This window comes from Tuber melanosporum (assembly GCF_000151645.1).
Source record: "Tuber melanosporum whole genome shotgun sequence assembly, scaffold_22, strain Mel28".
Taxonomy (NCBI): domain Eukaryota; kingdom Fungi; phylum Ascomycota; class Pezizomycetes; order Pezizales; family Tuberaceae; genus Tuber; species Tuber melanosporum.
The window spans coordinates 917,557-931,194 of NW_003298886.1; the positions used below are offsets into that span (position 1 = coordinate 917,557).

Below are 13,638 nucleotides of genomic sequence, written 5' to 3' on the forward strand. Positions count from 1 at the left end.
CAATCTCCTTCCTCCCTCCTTCTAATAAACTATCACGGAACATATAAAAATAAGAGATCGGTTGATTCTTTGAAGGAGGGCAAGGAAACGTTACAATGTCTCTACCACCACAGACAATTCGTATCAAGCGTCCTCGTGACGAAGCTCCTGTCCAGGCGTTATGTATGCTTCCTCACAACTGACTATGTCTCAGATGATAGTTTGGTCGATTTAACTAATGGGTTTTTCTTCTTAATATACAGACATTGACGGTAACACTCGCACTCCCCAGAAGCGTCAGAGAACCGGGCACTCGCCAGATTACGTTTTCCGACTTGCACACACGGTTACGTCGCCTACCGATCCCACGCCCCGTCCATTCCAGCCCAGGACCTCGAGCCCACCTCGGCGTTATCGGGTTCCGCAGGTTCGTAGCACATTGCCGCCGTCGTTGGGTGGGTCTGAACCTTCACCGGATTCTCCCAGTACCGTTTTGCCTTTGACGGCTTTGACGCCAAGAAATGTTACGCCACAGCCAGGGGAGAAGTTGATTTTGGATACTGCTACGGTTCCCCAAAGTGCGTTACTTAAAGCACCAGTTCCGCTTAGTGCAATTTCGTCGAATGGGGGGAGTGCTCTTGAGTCTCAGACTGTGGTTTCACCAGATAGTCCGCCTGCTTTGTCCCCAGTCCAAGCTCCTGAGCGACATGGCACGCCCCGACATGATACTTTTGGTAACGAGTCGCCACGGGCTGGGGGGTTGACGCCGGCTGTCAAAAGGAAGAATGGGGAGATGGAGAGGGGGCAGGATGATGAAGAAGCGGAGAGGTCCGGGACTAAGAGGAAAATAACACCTGTTCGAAGATACCAGCTCGCAAAGCGCCTTCGTGTTAAGCATAGCCACCATCCGTATTCCAGTGCCACTCGTCGGAGCGCTATCTTTACTCGGGTTGTTGAAACTCATGATATCGGTACGGACCGGGCGGAAGAAACTACGGCTGTGGAGAAAACCCCTGAGCCAGCGGTGGAGCGTAAACGCCCGAGAACTCACCCACAAGAGAAAAAGAAATTGGAAGAGCAAAAGAGGAAAGCGGAAGAGGAGAAAATGGCCGAGGGCAACAAGGTCAAGTTCGAGGATCGGGAGGGTGATAATGACTCCCTCATCGCCCCGTTTCACGCGATGGTACTCGAACACCTTAATTCGTCTTCCAACGATGGCATCCGCAACCTATCATCGTCCTCCTTTTCCACGAAACCAAAGAGTATAGCATCGAAGATCGGCGGAGGAGTGGGTGGTGGAACGTGGGGGGGACCCGAGGAAGAGGATGGTTTCGTCTACGATGTGTATATCCGCGAAGAACTCCCTGTCCCTGTTGATGGGAAGGAAGGAGACTACGGCGTATTGGAGATTGAGGGTAGCGATGACGAAGAATGGTGGTATGAAGGGGATCCGGATGAAGGCAGTGAAGATGATGTCTGGGCTAGTGAAGACGAGGATAGCAACGGTTTGTCCCCTTCATTTCGATTACCTCCACGATACAATGGATGAAGTGTGCTCATCGGCGTCTGTAGCTGAGGACTTTCATACCAATGACTACCCCGAAGAGCCCACCTACGACTCCGACGATGATCTACCTCGCCGGTTCCATCCCTCCGATGACGATTCCGATGACGATCCGAATGTGTTCAAACCATGGGTTAGGGGTGGCCAGAGGTTTGGAGATGAGGAGTTTGACCTCGATGACGATGATGAAGATGAAGAGCAGAGATTTGAGGTCAAGCAGGGGATTTGGGATATTATTGGTGGGGATGAAGCGGATGACGAAGAGGAGTAAGGCCCTGGGTGGCCCCATGCAACCGATACGGAGGTCTGGTATGAGTTTAATAGCAATGAGCGGTCTAGTTTTTTCACCCTCTTTTTTACCTTTTGCATTTTTACACCTGTTTGCATGGCGGAGCATTTCACAATTGATTAGAATTAGTATGATGTAATGATATTGTTATAGACTTGTTTAAAGATATTTCTCCAGGCAAGTCGCTCATAGAGAATGAACGGTTGGCCTGCCGCGTTCGGGTTATAACATGGCCTGTGTGCTAACTATCTTGTTGCGATAATGTTATCGCACTGGCGGGCCGGTATTCTGGTCTAGGATGGTGGTGTGAGGGAATTGGGCTATCTAAGAATTGGGTTCTCGATGTAAGTGCTGTACTGTCCAGCACTGTACAGTACAGTACAGCCCAACTTGCGCGGATCTGGAATCCTGTTTCCATCACGTGGCCATTTAGGCTCCCTAGGAAGCAAAACGTAAGGTCTCTCTTTTGACGTCTCTCTCTCCTTTCAACACTGTATTTTCTATATTTGATCTTGCACCATGTTCGGATGTTCCCTACAGCCATAGATAGCCTAGCTCTTGAGAGAAAGCTAACATAATATTATTATACAATCGCCAGGGGAGGTGTTTTCGTGGAAGACAGTGATTATTTCGCAGGCCAACCCAGATTAATCGTTCACTAACCTTCTGGTGGGCACTTGTGCTCGAGTACTTGTGTTAGTGCAGTGACTTCTGCGGTATTTGAGTATTTGCTATAATTAGTACTTGTACTATTTTCGTTGCGATAACTTACTCAATCGGTTGAATACAGGCACGGTACCGTGCATCGTAATCAGGAAAGGGCGCGATGGGCTTTAATCCCGAGAGATGTCCTCGTATGGTAAAAGAACCCTTTTTTGAATTGACGGGGCGGGTTGGAGTCTTAAAGCTTCACGTTTGCTTTGGGTTTCTGTCTGGGTATCCTACCTTTTCCCCCATGCTCGAGTTCACTTTGTCTCACCGAGTCGCGGGATGTACAGTGATTCATTTTTCTCCACCAACATCCAAAACTTCCGAGCTGACCCTTACTCGCAGCATTTCCCGATAGAGCATCACAACACACTGCTTGCAAGGCCCACCGGTCACAATTCAGCACCCACCTTTATCCACTGCAACTTGCGGGGAGTAAATTTATGCGTATGATAGTTTGGCATTTCCTGATGAGTCCACCCGAGGGCGCTCTCGTTCTGGACCCTGTTGCGGTATCGGCGGAATTGATATATAGTGGAACCTATCTCGTAGCTGATGAGGGTAGGAGTCTCGCGCATGGTATCCCGCAGCCGGCCAGAACTCGACCTCTTCTACGCATATTTTCCGGGGTGACTTGGATGGGCAAGTTTAGGTTTAATCATGATTCCAGCTCTAGTTGTACGATAACGGTCCGGGATCAGATGGCAAACCCGGGCTTAACAAAAGGGGTTTGCCGGGAGGAATTGTCGGGGTGCGACCCTAGTAGCGCTGATGAACCGGAGGCCATAGATCGGCTTGCTGCTGGCTGGCTGACATGCAGCTTAGTATGGGAACGAGCTATTTGGGATAGGGACTTCCTTTAGTCGGCCAAGACTTACCGGGTACCGATGCATATGGATGATTATCAAACCACGAGATCTAAGCTGTCCTACCTCTATAGGACAGGGTACAGTATTAGCAGAATGGATATTGCCTCGTGTTCGAGTCCGTGGTGTATGATGGGTGTTCGTTCAATAGACTCTGGTTTAGTCATACAATTCATAACTCCAACACTACCCGATCAATATCAGCGCTTTCGATTATTCCGTTGCCACTTCATGGGTATTCTGGGGGCTTGGAGGGAAGTTGCTACTCATGTTTCAATATACAGGGTGCGAAAACTAACTTATCCGGTGTCATGCCCTCTCTCCTCTGACCACTCTTGGTTGATTTTTACTCGGCAATAGAACTCGGTCGTGTAGTAAATTTAGCTGACACCAGGTCCAACAACAAGCGGCCAAACCACAAACAACCTTAGGTGATTCACACCTCAAATGAAACGAGAAAGCGATACCTGTGAGGGTTCCTACAGGAAAGGTTATGGGCTCCAACCTCAAGCTTCGAAAACTTAACGTTGAGGACAAGTTACTATGCTTCCCACGACTTTGCACTCTCTAGGGGAGTGTGGGCAAGGATTGGTTTCTGGAAAAACTAAACCTTATTCATTGGCAAAATCCGATGAAGGAAATCGCGATAAGCAAATCTGTAAAAAAGGGAATCTGGGCTCTTTTGCAGTTACTACTTTTCTTCGGTAGCGGTGTTTCTACAAAGATGGTTGGAATAAGGGATAACTTAGGGGCTTATCATCTCCCTCACGGGGGTCTCGAAATTAGGGAGGCCTTAGCGGTGGGATCCATTGCGGAGAACCTAAGACGGCCGCTCTAGCCCTCGCCGGTGGAGAGTTAGGATCTACCCCAGAGGAGGTGAATAGAATATGAAGTTTGGAGATGCTCTTGACTTGCCTTTTAGATGGAAGGCTATAACGCTGGTCGGAGAGGAGGATCTATTTCTCCGACCACGCTCTCCGGAGGATACTTCTGGGAGCAACCTTGCCCCATGTAATCTCAAATCTTACATTGGTGTTTACCCTCTTGTCGCTTGCTAGCAAATAGAACCAAATTATTCCGCCACAATTTGCAATATCTTTAGGGCGCTTTTTTTATCACCAACTGCGTGAGACGACAGACAGACAATTAATAGAGCTATATTCTCAAGAGCCCGTAATACGATCCGCTTTGCCTCGGCCTGGATGAATGGTAAAAAGACTGGCAAAACTCGGTAAGGAAGGTCCCGTCCGAGGAGGTGGGGGTGTCGAGTGAGCATTATTATAGCCTAGTTGTGCATATATTCATAGTCGAATGGCCTCTTCTGCGGCACGGGTTGCAATGATGGTTAAAGAGAAAACGGGAGACAAGTTGATGAGGCGGCATTTTGATTTGTGTTGGTGATTGGGGGAGCAGAAATCAAGGGCAAGTCTATCTCGACATACCGTAATGGCTCAGGAGTAAGATCTCCCGTTCTGATAGTTTTGCTTTCGTTCCAAAGAAATCACTTGGGGGGGGGGCTAGATTATTGGGAGTGCGCGGGATTTGCATTTCATATGAGGCCTACTCTTATACCGATTGTCTGCTGGAGCCCTTTTGATGAATTTATTTCGTAGATGTTTAGAGTACAGCACAGTCTCTTGACAGAAGTGTTCGTGAGACATGTCTCACATTTGCCATGCTCCCTCCCTAAAGGGAAATGATTTGTTAAACAAGTAATATAATAATGGTCATACAACAGGTTGCAATATAGTGCATCGCCCCGCTTTCTTCAACCCCGCTTAAGGGATTCATAAACTCCCCTAATACCCCACAAATTGTTGAACCATTTCTACATCAAACCAGCACTCCGCACAGAATATCATGGCTCAGGGTACACATATACCATCGGTCTACTTGGGCGACGGCAATGCTCACAGCGGCAACATAACGAATAGTTTCAATAACATCGTTTATAAATCAGACGAAGATATGCAGATTGTGCGTTGGATCTCTCCATTAGAACCAAACAAGAGACACCAAGGCGTGCGCAAAGAGCGATTTGATGTTGTCTGGGATTGGCTTTTAGAAGAAAGCGAGTTTCGGGAGTGGAGGAGTAATGAGGGTGGTGTCGATAAGGTTGTCTTGTTTTGCAGCGGGAATCCGGGAGCAGGAAAGACATATCTGAGGTGGGTGGCGGGGTCCTTTGAAAGAAGCTAATATTTCTAACGGCCAGAGATACTATTTCCCTAGCGATCGATAGCCTGTGCGATCAGGCAAAGAAGGAAGAAATCGTCGTTGCGGGCATGTACTGCGACTACCTTTCCCAGCAAGAGCAGACCATCACTAATATGATGGGAGCTATTCTGGGGCAGCTGGTAGGCAGAGGGGGCGTCCCGAAATATGTACGCGAAGCGTTGCGTGAGGGCAAAAAGGAGTTTGGCGGGAGAGAGCCGAGACTCCCGGATCTGGTGGGAATGCTAAGGACTGCTATTGCCTCGCTACCCCGGGATTTTATCTGTATTGATGCGTTGAATGAGTGCCTACCGAAGCACCTGCCAGAGCTTGGGTCGCTCAGGGATATTGTTTAGCAGTCCCCCAGGACGCGGATATTCCTCACCTGGAGGCCTCATGTCAGGGACGGCGCCCAGAGATATTTCACCAAGGCGGTTATAATACCTATCAGCCCTAACACGGACGATATTAAGAACTATCTAGAGATATAGCTAGACAGGGACGACGAGCCGGAGGCGATGAACAACGATTGCCGGGCGGATATTATTAGAATTATCCTACAAAGGATATCAGATATGTGTGTAGGAGCATTTTATCATTTCCACTCTATCGATGGTGTATTCTAACCAATCTCTATGTGTAGATTCCTACTTGTTTCACTAAACATCGACTCTATTCTGGAAGAGGTGACAATCCGTCCAAGAAGAAGCTTGAAAAATGACCCAAGGCAATGGACTTAGCGATACATACACAGCAACTCTAACTCCACTGAAAACCCAAAAGGGAAATAAATCTATACTCGGACTTGAGGTCCTAGTGTGAGTGTTTTATTCCGAACGGCCGTTACGGAGTGAGGAGCTCCGTCATACCTTGGGAGTCGAGATAGGAACTGCAGATCAGGATCCTGATAACATTCCTGCGTTAAGGACATTACTAGCGTGTTCTCTAGGTCTTGTAACGGTTGAAGCGTCTTTGCTTACTGTCCGACTGGCGCACTTTACACTGAAAGAGTACCTCTTAAGTGATCTGACCCTATTCCACAGTCTTGACATACCTCAATTTTGGGTGTCTGGGATCTTTCACCATATATTGACTCGGCCACCTCAACGGTTCCCCTTCTTATTACTGGGGGTATCACACAAGAAAGGGCATGAGGGAAAATGTGAAAATGCTTGTACTAAGGGTTCTCAATAGATTTGATCAGCATATATCTGCTCATTTAATGTTATTGCGCTATAATCGAGGTAGAAGCTCGGGCCCTTATTTCTACGACCTGTGGAAACATAGTTGGTTTACAGGACTCCACGGAGTATCGTTTCTTGGGATTGGCGGGATAGTTGCTGCTGTGTTAGAGATAAAGAAATGGGATATCAACGCAACTGATCGCACGGGAAGTACGGCTCTCACATTGGCAGCGGGAAGAGGACATGAGGTCGTAAAAGCAATGTTGGAGCATGAGGATGTCAATCCCGATAAGGCAGACACCATACATGTCCAGACACCACTCTAGTAGGCGGTTAAGAACGGGAACGAGGGGCAGTAAAGCTGCTTTTAGAGCGGAAAGATGTCTGCAAACTACTCTCGATAACGGGAATCAAATATCACTATCGTGGGCTTTCTCTAGATAACATGATGGAGCTATGGGGATCCTACTCAAACGGGACAATGACATCCCAGCGCGGCGGGTCGCACTAGCTAGGCATCCCCCCACCCTCCACTAGGCATGGAGACGAGTGTGTAGTGCAGATGCAATTTGGGGGCGATGAATCCTAATACCAACCCCAAGGCGCCAATGGTCAACCCGTACTCCCATTGGGAATCCCCGATGAGCGGAAAGGAGTGTCGGACCCAACGTCCCTGTTCCCCGGCCCACAAATGGCGATCTCTCCTCAGCCGAGCCATCCGGGCTCCCTCAACTCCCCTCTATATGGTCCCTGAAGTTCCGGTATCCTCCAAGGAAAATTGGCACTCATCCCAACAACACTGAATCAACCCTCTCAATTGCTGTCTACTTGCATTCTATCGTTACCTCGTTCATTTGTCTTTAGCCTTTCTCGCCCGCATCCTTCCTCCTTCGTCACCAGACATAATCTCAATGAATTCCCCTAAACACCCACCGAGCGAGAGATCGGTGTAGGCAAGACCGCCGCCAGTTCCGATGTGAATAGGCTTTGATAATGGGCGTTTTTTTCGATTTCAGCTGGCTATTTGCCATTTATCTCCTTTTTTCTTTCTTCTTTCTTTGCCTTTTCTTTCCTCGGAGTTCCTGTTAGACCTAGCCCATGTCGTCGTGTTTCTTGTCCCCCATTCCCATAACTAGTTAATATTTGTCCTGTGTGTTTTTGAGTAGTGGTGTGCTGCTCGTCACAAGCAAATGGGAGTAGACGGTAAGCTTGAAGAAGCCCGTGCTATGTTGGCAAGGTTTACCTGCTCCCAGTGATTTCTCTCAATACCGCCGAGTGATCGCCATCGATTCGTTTCACAGACTATCTGTCATACAACGGCACTACTGATAGTTCTTCTATATACTGTGCTATCAGATTCCCTGCTAAAAACTAGGCTTGTGCTGCGATACCGGGCAAATTGCAATTATTAGACACTTGCGACAGCCCTCCCCGCCCGCTCCCATAAAAGGGACGGCTACTACGAGTATCAAGCTGGCGTCACACTTCCACACTGCATATTCTGCAGTACTAGTGGAGTGCTTCCCTCCAACCAACCATCGCTCCTACTAAACCCAAGAGAGTTTCGGCAGCTTGTTCAGCAACAAAATCATGATGCTAGAGTAAAAGTATCCGCACTTGCCATAATATTTAGACTTCCTCCAAAGCATTACATTGTAATAGCGGGTGTGTACGGTTCAGAACAGTATGACATTACCCCATCCTCGCGACACCACCCCACTACTGGAAGCCGGCAACCCCGGCAGCCACTACCAGACTCTCCGCGGACGTCTTCGTTCTGGACACCAGAACATGCACCAAAGGCCGTACCCCACAGAAACGGTATCTTGGAATCCGAGCCTTGATTAATTCGCAGCTTCCGCGCTGAGCTCTCCTATCAAGATCCTGTGCGAGTGATGGTATATGTCTTACCCGTAGAAGCTCTTATTATGGCCAAAACCCCTTGGAGCCAACGGCGGTCTCGGATGATGGGAGACTCATGCTAAGATTTATCCAAGCAATTTTGCGGTTTCTCGTGTGTTGTATTGACTCCGGTCTGATGGTATGGGGGATGCTAGAGTTCATGACGGCGGAAAAACTATTCTGTTATTGGGAGGGTCAGGGAACTCTAGGTGTCTTTGGTTGATAGCATGAGGTTTTCTTTTCCTTCCTTTTTCCTTCTTCTTTGTTTTCACAACTGGAGTCTGCAAATCTTGAGCTGGTGTTCTTTGATAATGTCGGGTTGTGTACTGAGGTATCATACAAGGGGGCTTTTAAGGGTTGGGATTGGAACGGGGGAGATTGGGCATAGATGGAATTTATTTCGAGGGCTGTGTTTCAGGGTATAGGGCGGACGGATTTGTGCGGGGTTGGGATTGGGATTAAGGATATGGATGGGTGGGGGAGAGTAGTGGGGTGCGCTTCGTTATCATACATCTTTGCCGATTGGTAAGGTGGCGGAGGTTATCTGCGTTTCTAAGGAGAACACACCTTATGAATTACTTCTAGCACTGGAATGGGTGGGGTCTAGATCACTCGCTCAATTAGCTCTGCCATCACAATTATCGCGGTCAATCTGTAGCAAGAACTTGCTCCTAAAAATACTAAACATCCCACTACAACCAAGATATTTGCCCGCCTATGATATCCTCCCCTAAGTTCTCAACCCCCCTCCCACCCTCTGGTCAATATGCTGCAGGAAAAACCCCAATGGCCTACCCCACCCATGCCTGTGCGCCCTGGCCGTGACGCATGAATATATCGCGAGGATGCCCACAAGAATCCGACGGGTGGTCCGTGCCGGAGAATGCTGGTGGTAGCCACGGAGCACTGGTTCAAGGCTGACGGTCCTGAGTAGTCTGGGATATTCACATAGATCTTTTTGAGGACATAAATGGGTGGTCATTAGTTGAGTGCGGTATGATATAGCAAATTGTCAAACACCTTCTCGCCTTTCCCACCTCGTCACATTCTGTAGGGGGCTCTCCTAGGTCGAATTTCTCGAACAGGACTCTCCACAGCATAGCGGGGATTGAATCCCCTCGTGCCCTGTATTTAGTGCACATCCCCTAATCTTCAATTCCCACGCTTTCTTCTCCGCCTTGAGCAGTTCCCAGAACTCAACCCCCGGAGACCGATTAGCGAACGAGCACCCGGGGTGCTGGTTCCCCATTAGGAATACCTCAACAGGAGTCCTGCCCCCGGAGACCTTATCCCTTCCAGACTCGCATTACCTCCCCTCTTTCGTGGCAAAAGCATTTCCCCAACCAACGCCTCAAACTCCCTCCTAAACCTAAACCCCTCGACAACTCCCACCCATCCTCCTTTACCAGTCTATTATTTCCCGCATCATACTCGTACCCCCCTTCCACTTTCGTCTTCGAACCTCTCAAAAGACTCTGCACCGCGCACTCTAGTAGTTGATGTCTGGAAATTCTCTGACTTCCATTGGCGGGTCTGCACTAGTCCCCCGAACTCTACATCCACCGGGCTGGTGGGGGCGAAGGTGTAACCAGTGAAGCTACATCTTTTGAAGGAGTTTGCTTGGATCATTGGGGAGCATTTGGTGGATAGGTGAGATCGGTGGAGGAGACGGTAGTGGGCGAAGCCCCCCCCTAGGGCACGACAGCGCTGAGCTCCTGCGGAAGCATTGCCGGCCCGAGGCGGTGGTGACGCATTGTTCTTTTTTTTTGGGGGGGGGGAGGGGAGGATAATGTGTTGTGTCGTATTAGATATTTATTTGGAAATTCGAATAGGATAGGTGCAGGTGCAGTAACGGTATGGAATTTGGAGATGCAAGACAATTCAAATACTTACATTCCTATCGACTAGGATCTAACTGCCATACCTACTTTACCCCCGCCCAAACTCAACCCAAGAACTTGCGACGGATAAAACACCGCACAGGTGCATCACCTTACTGCACTGTATACAAGCCCAACGCAGCCTTCCCTGCCAGATAGTTGATTAGCGCCTAGCGTCTGGCGCCCGAAATTGAAACTAGCGCTGTCTCCCAGAGACACTAGTTAAGGAAGCGCCTCCGATGGTGCATTCATTCAGATATGATATATCACGCTTCGCGCGGTAGGAGATGTGGGTTTATAAAAAAGATAGTGCCGCAAGCAGTTCTAATGCAAGTTTCTCTTCCTCTCCCTCAAGGTTTACTTGATATGGAGAATTATTCCATCATCCAACACATTCAAGTCTACCTCAAACCCTCAAACTGTAAAGGCTTTCGGAGAGTTACGCTGAAGGCGTGCTTTAGAGGACCCGCAGTGCTTTTTTGGAATTATGCTGTTTTCCTTTTCAGGATTGAGATTCAGGCGATAAAGGTATTATGCAGTCAAGGTAGTGGGATTTTTCTGGCGGGGAGCAAGACGCTGAGATCATTAGAGCCTAGCTACAATGTGGGAAATCCACCTATTCGGGGTGACACGGGAGAGGCTTTGTGAGGAATTTGAGGGTAAGCACAGCACAAGCTATAGGTCATAGGATCATGGTAGGTCACTCGGAGTCCTGGTAGGTATGATGGCTATCCTGCTCCTGGGTCCCTAGCATTCTTTGGCCTCTAACCCTCTCCCCCTTCTGACAATCTAATCCTTCACCAAACTGCAAGGCCCAACCAAGCACCGCACGCTCTGCCAACCTAAGAGAAACTCACAAATCCTCCTCCTCATCCCCCTCCCCTTCATCCCCCTCATCCCCCTCCTCAAACCCCACACCAGCACTATTACCCCATAGGGGCTGCAAAAACAGCGCCAACGTCCCATCCTCTTTCGCCATTTTCAGCGGATACACCTTGCCGTTGTTGCGAGAGTACTGCGCGAGTTCCCCGCGGCTGCGATGGCGCAGCAGGCACGCTCTCTCGTATTCCTCGTCCCCGGTGATGTGCCATTCAGCCGTAGAGCTATCGTTGGACTCTTCAAGAAACTCTAAAAAGTCGTAGATGTTTACGTATATTCGTTTGATGAGCTTTAAAACAAGTGTTAGCTGATGTACATACCCATAGCGGGTCCCAACGCGCTGGGAGAATGGGCAGCATTTAGTACCTTTGAAGCTTTATTCTTTGAAATAGGAATATCTCCCAACCGGAACAACTCCAGGATGGACTCCCACGGCCTCATCGCGTACCCCCCTGCAACTATACCCCTCATGCCCAACAGCCCGTCGAAGCGCTCTTCTACCGCTTCGTGATAATCCCTATCAAGCGTTCTGAACTCCTCCGTTTCTTGAAAATCTTGATTAAACGTTCCGTCAGGATCATGGGCTCGCCAGGCTCGCCTTCTGGCCCCGATTAGATTCCGGAACTCGGTCCTGGGGGATCGGCCGGCATAGGTGTAACCGGGACAGCTATGGCCAACGAAAAACACGGCGATGGCACTCTGCACCCCAGGGGCTTCGGGATCTTCCGGGTGTACTGTTTCGGCGTCCTCTTGTTCTGTGAACGTTGTCTCTGGTTCCTGTTCCGGTATCGCTTCGGCTTCCTCTTCGGGTGCCGTCTCCTCGGGCATCGTGTGCCCGGCGGCCGTGAGAGATTCGACTGAGCCACCGCTGAGCTTTAGAAATTCATCAACAGCCCTACTAATCCGTCCCTCATCCCACCTCTTCTTCTCGCATAGTCGCCAGAATTCGTGATCATATTCTGCGTCCTCTCGGAAGGCATAGCCTCCCCATTCGTGCTTCCAGAAGAAATGCGCCAATTGAACGGCACGGTAGAGAAGACGGCGATGCTCCTGCACCTCCTCGGGTCCCCACTGCTGTTCGTGCTGTAGTCGTAAAAATTCATCATCGACCGCGAGTGTAGGGTCGTAAGTGTAATATGGAGAGTTGTAGCTTTTGAAGAATATAGCAATTGCTGCCGTAGATAATTGGGTGGTCATCTCGATTCCTTTGCAGAACAAGCGCTAGACTGGGGGACAAGAGCAAGATTATATATCGATTAACGCCAAGAATTGACCGTTTATTCCCTCTTGAAAGTCCACGCTGCGTCATATCAGAAGTTTTCATGCACCAATGTGCGAAATTTGCTTCGAGCATCCAATTACCTGGTCTGATATAAATATATTATCGCATCCGGTGATCCCTTTAAAGCTATAGTGTGGTTGCAAGATTTATAGTACGGGGTACAAGTACCGTAATATTCTCGAGCAACTTATAGCAGTTGGAAGCGGGAAAAAAGGAAAAGGAAAGCGCTCCGCTGTCCCCGAGAGTTGCTCGACTCTTACGACACAAAACCGGATGTGCTGCACGATTCCAAGAATCCAATACTCGATCCCTGGTGAAAGAAAAGGGTGCAATTGCTCTTGCAGAAGTCCGGATTCGAGTACGCATTATGCGGGTAAGCCGTGTTGCACCCGAGTGCAAACACCAATCACAAAGGGTATCGATGGTAGGCCTAATAATCCACCCTTAGCCGAAAATGCTTCCAGGCCCTAAATTAGGTGAGCAATATCATACCCTACCGGCCTTGTATCATATGAAGAGAATATCCCCCCATCCACCCCCTAACACCCTCGGACTCGCTCCGGCATGGGTAGCGGCAGCTCCCTCCACTCTCGAACCAGGTCAACTGAACGGGTTCACATTGTCCCGGAATATGCTTAAATGTTGTGGTTGCCTCTCATAGTAAGGCAATGCACGTATTCTGTTTTCCGTGTCTTCCCCTCGCGGGGAATACCAACGTCCTAGCACATCTATCTCTGAGCCGAATGCTTACGGTAGGTGTTGTCATGGGCAAGAGAGTTTGAGCACAGAGCACTTCTGCTGGAACTCATAGCAACAAAGCAAACCCGAAGGGAAACCGAGGAGTCAGCTACTGTACAGTACAGTACAACCGCGCTGCAGCAAAAAATACCATCG

General features: G+C 49.1%; 2 protein-coding genes; one reads left to right on the top strand and one right to left on the bottom strand.

Moving 5' to 3' along the window:
• Nucleotides 1-1,996, top strand: GSTUM_00005999001 (uncharacterized protein). XM_002838082.2 has 3 exons: nt 1-162; nt 243-1,484; nt 1,552-1,996. The coding sequence occupies exons 1-3, from the start codon at nt 96-98 to the stop codon at nt 1,812-1,814; spliced, it is 1,572 nt and encodes a 523-aa protein (XP_002838128.1). The 5' UTR covers nt 1-95; the 3' UTR covers nt 1,815-1,996.
• Nucleotides 1,997-11,283: 9,287 nt separating this feature from the next.
• Nucleotides 11,284-12,659, bottom strand: GSTUM_00006000001 (uncharacterized protein; the record flags this gene model as incomplete). The annotated part of the gene is made up of 3 exons (XM_002838083.1): nt 11,284-11,417; nt 11,514-11,751; nt 11,829-12,659. The coding sequence occupies 3 exons, from the start codon at nt 12,657-12,659 to the stop codon at nt 11,284-11,286; spliced, it is 1,203 nt and encodes a 400-aa protein (XP_002838129.1).
• Between the last annotated feature and the right edge of the window lie 979 nt (nt 12,660-13,638).